The sequence below is a fragment of the Trichosurus vulpecula genome, chromosome 7, assembly GCF_011100635.1.
Source record: "Trichosurus vulpecula isolate mTriVul1 chromosome 7, mTriVul1.pri, whole genome shotgun sequence".
Lineage (NCBI taxonomy): Eukaryota > Metazoa > Chordata > Mammalia > Diprotodontia > Phalangeridae > Trichosurus > Trichosurus vulpecula.
Genome location: NC_050579.1, coordinates 160825169 through 160838147, shown reverse-complemented (window position 1 = coordinate 160838147; position 12979 = coordinate 160825169). Strand labels below are relative to the sequence as shown.

General features: G+C 42.4%; 1 protein-coding gene across 3 annotated transcripts in view; it reads right to left on the bottom strand.

Annotated features, from left to right (window-relative positions):
* Positions 1-12979, bottom strand: part of RTN4IP1 (reticulon 4 interacting protein 1) — a 62760-nt gene continuing 49781 nt past the window's right edge. For all 3 annotated transcript variants that reach the window (XM_036765928.1, XM_036765930.1, XM_036765931.1), the window contains one exon: positions 1-143. In XM_036765928.1, the coding sequence (XP_036621823.1) occupies positions 36-143 (108 nt within the window). In that variant the 3' untranslated portion in view covers positions 1-35. The remainder of the gene's footprint in view (positions 144-12979) is intronic.

Below are 12979 nucleotides of genomic sequence, written 5' to 3'. Positions count from 1 at the left end.
ATCTGTCAATCAACATTCAGTGTATTTTCTTTTTCTTAAACTACATTAACCACTGTCTTTCCTCGTGCATGTCCACCTTCTGTCTTCAGGAAGGCTTGGGGAACTTGAGAAAAAGGGAAGGTTTGTTCAATAACTGGTTGGACCTGTAAAAACATGAGTAAAAAGACAATGTTAACAGGCTAGAAATAAGTACATCTACCAAAGCCCATATACAGCTCTAGGTCACAGCCCCACAGGGAGGAGGAACACTAGCATACTACAGTGGGACTCGGGGAAGGGGGGACCCTCTTTACAATTCCGGGGCAGAAAAGAGTGCTTGTAGTCACTCATAGGACCAGAGTACAGGCCAGGAGAACAGTGACCAAATCTCTCCTTAGATCATGTCACCTCAAAAGAACTGAAAATTTACAGAACTAGCTCTATAAATAGTAGCATGAAAAACAGTGCCTCCCCCACCCCAGGAGCAGAGCCCAACTTTAACATAAAGTAAAAGTCAAGAAATAGGCTGGGAAAGTGAGCAAATAACAACAACAACAAAAAAAGGCCTGACCACAGAAAGTTACTTTGGTGACAGGGTAGTTAAAAATACAAACTCAGAAGAAAACAAAGTCAAAAGAGCTACATTCAGAGCTTCAAAGAAAAATGTGGACTGGTCTCATGCCCAAAAAGAATTCCTAGAAGAGCTCAAAAAGGATTTTAAAAAATGGGCAAAGTGGAGGAAAAATTTGGGAAAAAAATGAGTAATGCAAGAAAATCAAGGGAAAAAAGGACAAAAGCTTGGTAAAGAAGGCACATAGGAACACTAAAGAAAACAACATCTTAAAAAACAGAATATGCCAAATGATAAGAGGCAAAAAAATCCACTGAAGTGAACTCCTTAAAAAGCAGATTTGGCCACATGGAAAAAGATGTACAAAAATTCAATGAAGAAAAGACCTCCTTGAAAAGTAGAATTGGCTAAATGGTTTTAAAAGGAAGCAAAAGTGAATGTTTCCATGAGACGCTGAGAAACAAAAATCAAAAGAATGGAAAAAAATAGAAGAAAATGTAGAAAAACAAATCACCTAAAAAAATAGATCGAGAAGGAATAATTTAAGAATTATTAGACTGCCTGAAAGCCATGATCAAAAAAAGATCTAGACATCATCTTTCAAGAAACTATCAAGGAAAATTGCCCTGATATCCTAGAATCACAGGGTAAAGTGAAAATGGAAAGAATCCACAGATCATCTCCTGGAAGAGCTCCCAAAATGAAAACCCCCAGGAATATTCAAATTCCAGAGCTCCCAGGTCAAGGTAAAAATACTGCAAGCAGAAAAAAAGAATTCAATTACTCAATACAATTCAAATATTGTGGACTCATATGCTCATACAAGATTTAGCAGCTTTCACATTAGAGAAGCTATGGGCTTGGACTATGATATTCTGGAGGACAAAGGAGCTAGAATTACAATTAAGAATCACCTACCCAGCAAAAGTGAGTATAATCCTTCAAGGGGAAAAAATGGATGTTTAATGAAATTGAGGACTTTCAAACATTCCTGACAAAAAGACCAGAGCAAAATAGAAAATGTGACTTTTAAATACAAGACTCAAGAGAAGTATAAAAAGGTAAACAAGAAAGAGAAATTATATGAGATTCAATAAGGTTAAACTGTTTACATTCCTCCATGGGAAGATGATGCTTGTAACTCCTAAGAACTTTATCATTATTAGGGCAGTTAGGAGGTATACAGAGAATTAGTATATAGAATAGTAGACAGAGGGCATGGGTATAAATTGACTATGATGGAATATCTAAAAAAAAATTAAGGGGTGAAAAAGAAGGGTGCACTGGGAGAAGGAAAAGGTAGAAAGGCATAAATTATTTAGCTTTTACAGTGAAGGGGAAGATGGGGATGGGGGGTGGCAGACAATGACTGAACCTTACTCTCCCTGAAGTAGCTCAAAGAAGTAATAATAAACACACTCAGCTGGTTATGGAAAGGTATCTTACTTACCCTGAATGGAAACAGGAGGGTAAGAGGATACCAGAAGGGGATGGTGGTGCTGACAGAAGGGAGGGTGGGTTGAGGGAAGCAGTGGTCAAAAGCAAAACACTCGAGGAGGAACAGGGTGAAAGGAGACAGAGTAGGATAAATGGGAAAAATTAGGATGGAAGGAAATACACAGTTAGTCATCATAACTGAAAAACTTTTTATAGCAAGCTTCTCTGATAGAGGCCTCATTTTTCAAAATATGGAGAACTGAGTCAAATTTATGAGACTATAAGTCATTCCCCAACTGATAAATGGTCACAAGATATGAACAAGCAGTCTTCAGATGAAGAAATCAAGGCTATCTATAGCCATATGAAAAAATGCTCTAAATCACTGATTAGAGAAATGCAAATTAAAACAACTCTGGGGTACCACCCCATACCTATCAGATTTGCTAATATGATAGAAAGGGAAAATGACAAATGTTGGGAGGGGATATGGGAAAACTGCAACACTAAAACACTGTTGGTAGAGTTGTGAACCACTCTGGAGAACAACTTGGAGCTATGTATGCCCAAAGGGCTATAAAATCATGTGTACCCTTTGCCCCAGCAATGCCAACACTGGGCCCATGTCCCAGAGAAATAATAAAAAAAAGGAAAATGTCCTATACGTACAAAAATACTTAGAGCAGCTACTTTTGTGCTGGCAAAGAACTGGAGACTGAGGGGATGGATGCCCATAGCTGAGGAACAACTGAACAAGTCGTGGTGTGTGACTGTGATGGTATGTTATTGGGCTATAAGAAATGATGAGGATACATTCAGAAAAATCTGGAAAGACTCAGAGAATGATGCAAATGAAGTGAGAAGAACCAGCACAACAGCATACACAACAGCAATATCACATGATAATCAACCACAAAGGACTTCACCATTCTTAGCAATCCGACGATCCAGAATGATTCAGAAGGACTTATGAAAACTGCCACACATGCCTCCAGGGAAAGGACTGGTGAACACAGATCAAATCATACATTTTTTCAACTTTCTTTACTTTTCTTCTTTCTGGTCTACGTTTTCTTTCACAACATGACTAATATGAAAACCTTTTGCATGACTGCACATGTATAGACTATGTCAAACTGCTTGCCATCTCAGGGATGGGGAGGTGACGGAGGGAGAAAATTTAGAACTCAAAAGTTTTTTTTTTAAATGATAAAAATTGTTTTTACATGTAATTGGGGAAAAAAACCCATTAAAATAGATAAATGGATGGGATGTGTTCCCAACAGAAGTATGAAGTCACTGGCGCAAGGTCTATGGCTTCCATTACTACTGTATCTTCCATGACATCTAAACATAAGGCAAAGATTTTAATAAATGCCTGGAGGATCAAAGTCTCCACAATGCTTCTTTGCTTTGGGTGGGACCTGGCTCTGAAGGTGGGAAGCCAGGAGAGGGTCTCCATGCCAGAGCATAGGGTGGTGGCAGCTGGACTCCTGTTGGAGAGTCATCACACGCTGCTCATAATGCCCAAGTGCCTGCTCGTTATTTTTAATGTGCCATTTATTCTGTCAATAGCCTCCCTCTGAAATAAGACACTTGTTCACTTCCTCATCCCCCTCCCCTCCAGGAATGCAGTTCAACCCTTATAAAAGTTTAAATAAAAATCGATAATTGCCCATGTGGTATTTCAACTGAATAGCTCTGAAGGCTCTACGGGCAGAAACAGATTTGTCATAAGGCAAACATCTACCCATGCATTTTACAAGCAGTTTTCTTTTATGAGTGCTATGCTGATTACAAGCAAGGTAACAGACCATTTACTCTAACAAGATGCATGCTTTAAGAAATTATATGGCTGGACAGAAAATGGAACCAAAAAAAAATGAACCAGCTATAAAAGGGTTTCTATTGCATGTACACACTCAGTCCAGTCAAAACACAGCAAGAATAGATCACAGCTCTGTAAAGCTCAAAGGACCTAAGATGTCATTGAGTCCAACCCCCTCGTTTCACAGATGAGGAAACTGAGGCCCAGAAAGGATAAGTGACACGGCCAAGGTCACACAGAGAAGGGACAGAGCCTGGGATTCAAATGTATGGTTCTGAATTCTGGGCTCTTTCCACTCCATCCCCTCTTCTTGTAGAATGCCAAGTTTACTTGCAGACTCCTCCAACTCCATCACCAACAAATCACCAGGTATGCAGTAAGTGCCTAGAACACATCAGGCACAGTGCTGAATGCCAGAGACAGAAAGACTCATGAGGAGCATAAAAAGGTAGAAAAGGAAAGAGAAACGGTCCCTGCCGTTAAGGAAATTACGTTCTAACAGAGGGGAACAGGCATCTATGTAAGTGAATGCCTAAGAGAGGAATGTGCATGAGACACAGCAGTTTGGGGAGACACCGAAGGGGCTTCATAGAGAAGGTGGCACTTGAGCTGAATCTTGAGGGGAAACCAAGGACTCCAGAAAATAGAGTTGAAGAAGCAGTGCATTTTGGGTATGGAGGACAGCTAGTACAAAAAAGAGAAAGAAAAAGGGGAGTGAGGAGGAGAGGGAAGTAATGTGTAAGGCTACAAAGGGAGACAGCTTTAAATGCCAGAGAAGCTGGTCGTAGAAGTAAAAGAGAGCCACTAGAGTTTCTTGAGCAGGTGTGAAGGGCAGAGGAAGACACCAAGGTTACAAACCTGGGTTACTGGAAGGATGGTGGTGCCTTCTAAAGTAACAGGGAGGTTTGGAAAAGAGGTGATTTTTTTTTTTAAGGAAAAGAGCAATCTAAGCCAAACCACCAGCAAACACAGGGCATCCCAAAAGTCTTAGTGCAATCCACCGGGGGTGGGAAGCTTTCAGGAAGGAAATGTGCATACTTCTTTATACAGGTGAAGGAGTGGGATCAAAGATACATAAAGAGGAGTGAGTGGGTGCATACCTAACTATACATACATACATGACTGTAAGTGATATCTGAAGACCTTCACTCTAGAGACAACAGGGAATGAAAGGAAAGGAATAAGCATTTATAAGCTAAGTGCCAGATGCTGCATGGAGTGCTTTACAAATGTTATCTCATTTGATCCTCAGAACACATTGTGATTATAACGACAACCCTGAGAGGTAGCTGCAGTTAATATCTTCATTTTACAGTTATGGTAACTGAGGCAAATAATGGTTAAATGGTTTGCCCAGGTCAAAAGCTAGTAGGTATCTGAGGCTGGATTTGAACTGGGGTCTTCCTGACTCCAGGCCTAGCATTCCATTCATTTCACCACCTAGCTGCCCCAACAGTTTCTAACAATACAGGAAAAACAATGGACTGGGGAGTCTAGGGACTGGGCACTAGTCCTGGTCAGGTGGAGGCCCTGGGTCATGCCACCATCTTGTCTCTTTGCTTCAGTGTCTAGAGGCCCCCAACACTGCTCTTGCCACAAGCCAGGGCCCCTGCAATATGTTACCATCTCCCTTCCCTGATCTTGGACATACTACCTCCTGCTTGTACCTGCCATGAGGTGGGCTGAGGCCTCCCAGGGACAACACTGCCCCCGACAAGGCCTGGAAAACCTTGGACCTTCTAGTCATCTGCCTTTCTTAGGGGATCTCTGATTATTCACTGGGACTATGTCTAGCCTCATTCAGAAATGGGTAACATAGTCTCACCCACCATCTTACTCTCCTCATAACAGTAGTACAGAACCTGTAACTGCCAAAGAGAAATTCTCCTGCCAGCTCGCTCATTCTCAACCGCATCACCTTCACCCCACTCAGGTGACACTATAGATCTGCACTCCTTTCACTGATCACTATGGAACTCCCATCCCGTAATCAGCAAGCTTTTCATTGTAAACTTCTTCCTCTCTCATTCCTTTTCTCTTCTGACACTCACTGAGACTTGTTTTCCTCCTGAAGTAGCTGCACCTCTGACTACTGGCTGTACACTCTCATACCACTTTATCTGATGGCCAGCTTTTATTACTTCAGCTCTTGCTATGCTTTGTAACCCTTTGCCCTACTCTGTATCCTCACTGTGATCTCCCAGGCCATCACTACCCTGCTCTGACGTTACTATCTAGCCAGCCCTGTCCAACATCAACCTCTGGGATAGCCACTATTCTCTACTCTCAAACCTTCTGCCTCCTTTTGCTATTGCCGATCACACCTCACCAAAATCCAACCCTGGACCACTTCCAACATCTACCTCCAGCGCTCCTTCTTACATGCTGCTGAACAGAGCTAGAAGAAGTCACAAAACCACACTGACTAGGCCCACCACAAATTTATGTTACCCAATCTCCCTCTAGTCCTTCCTGATGGATTCTCTACCCTCATCACTACAGAAGCTGTTCCAAACTTTCTCTTCTCTCTTTAAGCTTTCCATAACACCTCTTCCACCTACCCTCTCACAGGTGAGAACCCTTCCTTATCCCTCATTGAGGCCATTTGCCAGAATTCCCTCTTCCCTTTTTCATCTCCCATTCTTAACATCATCCCCCACTACCTGCTTCATTCACTCACTTCAGCTTCTGGTGAAAAGACATCCTTTCTGCTTGAGGCCAACCCCTCTACAGGTATTCTTAGTTGTGTCTCCAGCAGACTCACCCTTCCATCACCCTCACTCTCTAATCTTCCATCTCTCCCTATCTACTGGCTCCTTTCTTGTAGCGTACAGTCTATGTCTCCCCTATTCTTAAAAAACCCTCACAAGGGCCTACAATTCATACTATCACCCTGTATCTTTTTTCCCCTTCTCAGCTCAACTCCAGCATATAGCTGTTTATACTTGATGCCTTTACTACTTCTCCCACTTTCATCTAACCCCACTGTTTCCTATCTCATCATTCAACTGAAACTGCCTTCTCCAAATTTATCAACAGTCTCTTAATTGCCAGTCTAATGGCCTCAAACCTGATCTGCAGCATTTAACACCAATGACCACTTTCTCATCTTGGATGCCTTCTCCCCTCTGGGTTTTTCCTAACACCATTCTTCCTTGGTTCTCCTCCTCCTCATCTAACTACAGCTTTTCAATCTTTGATGGATCTCCATCCATGTCACATCCACCCACTGTGGGCTAGTGGCTCTGTCCTTGGCCTGCTTCCTTTTCACTCTCTACACCCTCTCAATTGTTGACCTCCATAGTTCAGTTCAATTTCCATCACTATGCATATAATTCCCAGATCTATGTAGCAATCACCTCCTCCTAGACATTCACTGGTTTCTGGTGACACTGCAGTGTCTTGGCTCTCCTTCTACCTGCCTAACCACTTCTCAGTCTCCTTTACTGGTTCATTATCCACATATCCAGCCCCCTTGGGTGTACAGCAAGGTTCTGCCAGGGAATCTCATCTTTTCTCTCTCTTTACTCTCACTTGGGAACTATGTCATCAACCATAGGTTTAAATGTCATCTCTAGGCCAGTAATACCCAGATCTATGTATCCAGCCTAAGTCACAGTCTGTCACCACCAGCTATTCCCTATCATACACTTCAAACTAAGTATCCTATAGGCACTTCAAATGCAACACGCACAAGACAGAACTCATTATCTTTCCCCTAAAGTCCAATTCTCTAACTTCCTATAACCATCCTTCCAGTTACCCAGGTTTGTAATCCAAGTGCCATCTCTGACTACTCACTCTCATTAACCCCACATGCCCAATCAGCACAAATCTTGTTGCTACCTCCACACTCTCTCTCATGTAACCACCATCATGGTTCAGGTACTTAGCACCTCTTGCCCAGCCTATCGTAAGAGCCTTCTGTTCGTGCTCTAGACCTCTAGTCTCTGTAGTCCGTAACCTGCAAGACTGCCAGAAGTGATTTTCCTAAAGGATAAGTCTGTTCACATCATTCTTTTACTCAGTAAACTCCAGTGACCCCCTACTACCTCTAGGATCAAATATAAACTATTTGGTATTTAGAGTTCTTCCTAACTTGGTACCTACCTAGCCACCTGTACAACGTTTTTGCACAATACCCCCTCAGCGTACATACTCTCTGGTCTACTCATTGTTGCTCATACTTGAAGTTCTAGACTGCTCTCCTCCTTCACCTCTCCCAAGTGATCTCTGGTTTTCTTCAAGAGAATTCAGCTGCCACCCTTTGTTGTAATCTTTTCTGAGATTACCTTCCACGTGCTCAGTAGGTGTCCCCACTGACGCACCTTAACTCTCCGATTACAGTGTGAGCTCCTTGAGGGCAAGGAGGCTTTGCTATTTCTTTGTAATTGCTAGCACTTCTATAGAACCTAGCACGAAGTAATGTGTGCTGATTGACTGTCTCAAGAACTAAGGGGGTGGGGTGATCTGGGGCAAGTCAACTTCTTCCTCACTCTCAAAAAAGGGACAATAATATTGATACAACCCGCCTCAGAGATTGTACGTGGGATTAGGGGTAGTATTTCAGTACTTTAAGGTTTGCAAAGCACTTAAATGTTATCCTGTATTACCTTCATAATGATGCTAGCAGGGAGGGGCTGTTAGTCCCGTTTTGCAGATGAGGGAACTGAGCAGAAAGAGGTTAAGTGACTTCCTCGGGATCACACACCTAGTACGTTTCTAAGGCCACATGTGAATTCAGATCTTCTGTGCCACCGACCTGCCAATGGGAGCTCCTTTGACACTAAAATGTATATGTTAATTTATTATGCCAGGTTATCAGAATATTGTCCCATTCAGAAAAAGGATCCTTCTCTAAAAAACTGGAAATGATTTTTTCTGAGAAGTCAAAGTGAATTTGTATACCAAGAGCAGTTTCTACACCTGTCTGAAATTTTGACAGACTAACCCTCTTATACGGCACTTTCAAGTCTGCAAAGAGGAGGAACAAGATAACCAAGCAGAATCATGGAACATTCTGGTACTGCCTTGATCGTGAAGAGACACCATAGGCTACCCTTCATTTTCCACAGCTAGTCTTCCTTACTGTGCAAAGTCACACTAGGCGAAGATCACTGGAGCCCCAGGAGGCACTAGGCTACTACAACTGAACCCGTGTTACCGATGACAGACTGTTCCCCAAATATGAGGACTGATGATAACCCCTGAAGTGCTCAGCACCTGACATCTGCAGCCTCCTGTCCTGGCCCGTGCGCCCCTGGAGTGGATACAGGCTCATGTGCTTGGCATCAGGAGCCCTGGGCTGTAGCAGAGGTTTCATAATTTAGACTTCCCGACCTTGGGTGAGAGGCAGTAAGGCACGGTGGAGAGAGGACTGGCTCTGGAGTAAGATAGATCTGTGTTCAAGTCCTGCCTATGGCTAGTTGTAGATCTACGGCCAATGAGTTAGCCTCAGGGGCGCAGGAAGCTCCAAGGATACAGACTGAGTTGTCGATCTGGAGGGACTTCTCCATACTGATGGAATCTCAGGTCCCTGCTGCGCTCCTTCTCACCTCCTTAATGACTGCGTGCAAGGTACACGACCTCTGAGCTTGTCTCCTCATCTATACAACAGGAATAACCACAGCTGTCCTACTACCCTAACAGGGCTGCGCAGAGACGAAAACTAGACAATGGATTTGAAAAAAGGAAACTGCAAAATTCTAGACATAATTAATAAGCAAACCTACTATATGCAAAGCACGATGTTAGCTTCTAAGGGCTGTTGTTGTTCAGTTGTGTCCCACTCTTCATGACACCAGAGATACTGGAGGGGTTTGCCATTACCTTCTCCAGCTCATCAGGAAACTGGGGCAAACAGGGCTAAGTGACCTGCCCAGGGTCACACAGCTAGTAAGTGTCTGAGGCTGAATTTGAACTCCGGTCCTCCTGACTCCAGGGTTGGTGATCTATCCACCTCACCACCTAGCTGCCCAGGATACAAAGACAAAAATAAAAGCCCCTGCCCTCCACGTAACATTCCATTGTGGAAGACAACATGTACACATATGGATATGCATAAAATAAATACAGGGTAAATTTTTTGTGGGAAAGGCACTAGCAGCTGGAATATCAGGAAAGACCTCGTGTAGAAGGTGGCATTTGGGCTGACCTTTGAGGGAAATGAGATAAACAAAAGGATCATCTTTGGGCCCTATTATTGGTCGAGCTTACAGGAAAGTCCGAACAGAGAGCAGGTGAAAATAATGAGGCTGGAGGGCAGTCATTATTCTTAGCCATCTCGAACACTTGGGAGGAACCAAACGAGTCCAACAGCCCTAGGGATCTCCGTGAGAATCCCTAAACCCACCCTGTTGCCCCTTGGAACATCATTCACCATGTTCCTCTACTTCCCCTTTCTAAAAATTATGACCTGCTCTAAAACTTTTGGCTCTAGCACGACACGAATACTGAACTGATGATACCAACAACTCAGGGTATTAAACGCTTTAATCTGGATGGCTGATCGGGGCTATTGTGTGGATCTCCCTAAAAGGGCTGACCATGAGTCATTCAGCTTTTCCCATAAGGGGCAAACAATGACAAAATTCTTCCTGTTAACTGGTGAGTAGATGCCACTGCTGGATGACTGTATGATAACAAATGGAGATTAGCTAGATAATGAGACAGAAACTATTTACAGCCACACGCATCAGGCAGGGAGTCCAGAACACTTGTTTGTTAGGGACAGGGGGATTAAAATGAAAATCCAGGCCTAGGGAGAGCGAGGTGACATACACTGAAGTATCATTTATCTGATGACACTGCTATAGCTTCTCTGATGCAGACTACTCAGGGGGAGGGGCGGGAACCGCAAAGTTAGAGCTGGAAGGGACCTCAGATCATCTATTCCAACCTTTGCATTTTAAAGAAGAAGAAACTTGGGTTCCAGAAAAAAGAACTGACTTGCCCAAGGTCACATAGTTAAAAAGCATCTTGTTTATACCTAGATTCAATCAGCTGTTGTTCAGTTGTTTCAGTCGTGTCTAACTCTTTATGACTCCATTTGGGGTTTTCTTGGCAGAGATACTGGAGTGGTTTCTCATTTCCTCCTCCAGCTCATTTGACAGATGAGGAACTGAGACCAAGAGGGTTAAGTGACTTACCCAGGGTCACACAGCCACTAAGTGTCTGAGGCCAGATTTGACCTCATAGTTCACCTCTCAGTATACCACAAGAAGCCTGTTAATAGAAGCACTTTTACTCTTGCTCAGTGCCTGCCATCCCTAACACAAGCACATTCAAAACATGCTAAGAGGATTCTATATATTTTCTCCCACTTTCCTTTACCAAATAAAAATATGAACAGAGGCAGTCCCTGCACTATAGACACCCAGCTTAAGACATCCTCTTCCTTCTATGCCAACAAAAAAAGGAATTCTTCTCTTTCCTCCTCCACTTGCTTCTGCCACTCAAAGTAACTGCTCATCAATGCTACTGTAGTGTGGTGCTCCCTGTTTTGGATTTTTTTTGGGGTGGGGGTGGGGGGTCAGGATTCCTCTGTTACCAGTCCTGGGAGGAGTGAAAAAAGAAAAGAGGAACTCCTCTTCACCATATTTTCCTGACTCTCCACAATCTGTCCAGTCATTTGAAGTATTGGGCACATAGTTTGTTTCCAACTTTTTGCAACGCAAATAGTGCTGCTACCTTTATTTTTGTGGTGGCAAAAAACTGGAAACAAAGTAGGTACCCATTGATTGGCAAATGGCTAAACGATGGTACCTGAATGAAATGGAGTGCTGCTGTATTTTAAGAAATGACAGACAGGATAAAAAAGAGAAGCAGGGGAAGACTTATATGAAATAATGCAAAGTGAAGTAGAACCAGAAATCAATATACATAATCACAATATAAACACAAAGAACAAAAACGCCCTGAAACTAAACACATCCTATTAGTTATAATGATCATGCTTGGCGTCAGAGAAGACCTGAAAAAAATCCAACTCCCTCCCATCATCATAGAGACTGTAGAGACTGTCAGACACAGTCGATGGGCTGGCTAGTTTCTGTTAAACTGCCTTTACTTCTTCTTAAATTTCTTGGTTCTAAGGGATGGCTTATAAAGTAGGGGGAAGGGATATATTTGGAAATCAATACGATGCAAAAACAAAAGGCATCAATAAAAATAACATAAGTAAATCCAATGGCCTTTTTAAAAAATCAAACAGTAATGCTATGGATATTTTTGCATGTATATTCTTTCTCGCTGTCACTGACTTTATTGGGATAGAAACCTAGCAATGAGTTCACTGGCTCCAAGTGTGAACAATTTGTTAACTTTTCTTAATAAAGCGTCCTCCCCTCCCCAACCCACCCCCTGAATGGATAGAGAAATTCACAGCCCTAGCAGTAAGTTAACATCCCTGTCATCCCACAGACCTACCTACTTTTGCTAGGAACAGCTACAGACCACATTTGAAGAGGACTTTTATGGAATAGTTGGGGATCAGAACTTTAAAAATTTACACCCAATTTTAAAATCTTTCCTTTTACCATACAAAACATGTCTTTGTATTTTTGTCTCTTTCCCAAATTAAATAACTTACAAAACAATAACTTCTTATCACAGACTAAATGCCCTTTACCAGATGAGAAAGAATGGTACAACCAGATATTGAAGCACACCTCAATGTGGCATCTGGTTTCTCATATCAACTTTCATAGCCTTGTATAAACATAAACGAGATGCTGCTAAGGCAGTAATAAGTCAAAAGCCAAAACAATCTTGTGAGAATACTTTTTTTTTTTGTAGAGAACAGAGGATCAAAGATGTCTACTTCCTGTAGCTCTCCTCTAAAAGAGGTACATTAGAACAGTCTCTATTTCCATCATGTCTCCTTTCAGCCATTCTATCAATCTCCTGCTAAAATTGATAGGTAAATACAGAGAAGTCAATTTTCTTCTTTGTTGTACAAACAATCATTTGAGGCAGAGAAAAGTCAACTATGTTTTGAGTACAAAGGAGGAGACATGTAAGCATATTATGGTCTGAATACTTGGCAGGAATCAAGACAAACCTGAAATGAGTTGGGGAATACAGTACTCTGGCTATGTAAAGTCACAGAATTTTAGAACCCGAAGGGATCTTAAAATACCATCAAATCCAACTCCCTCTCTTAA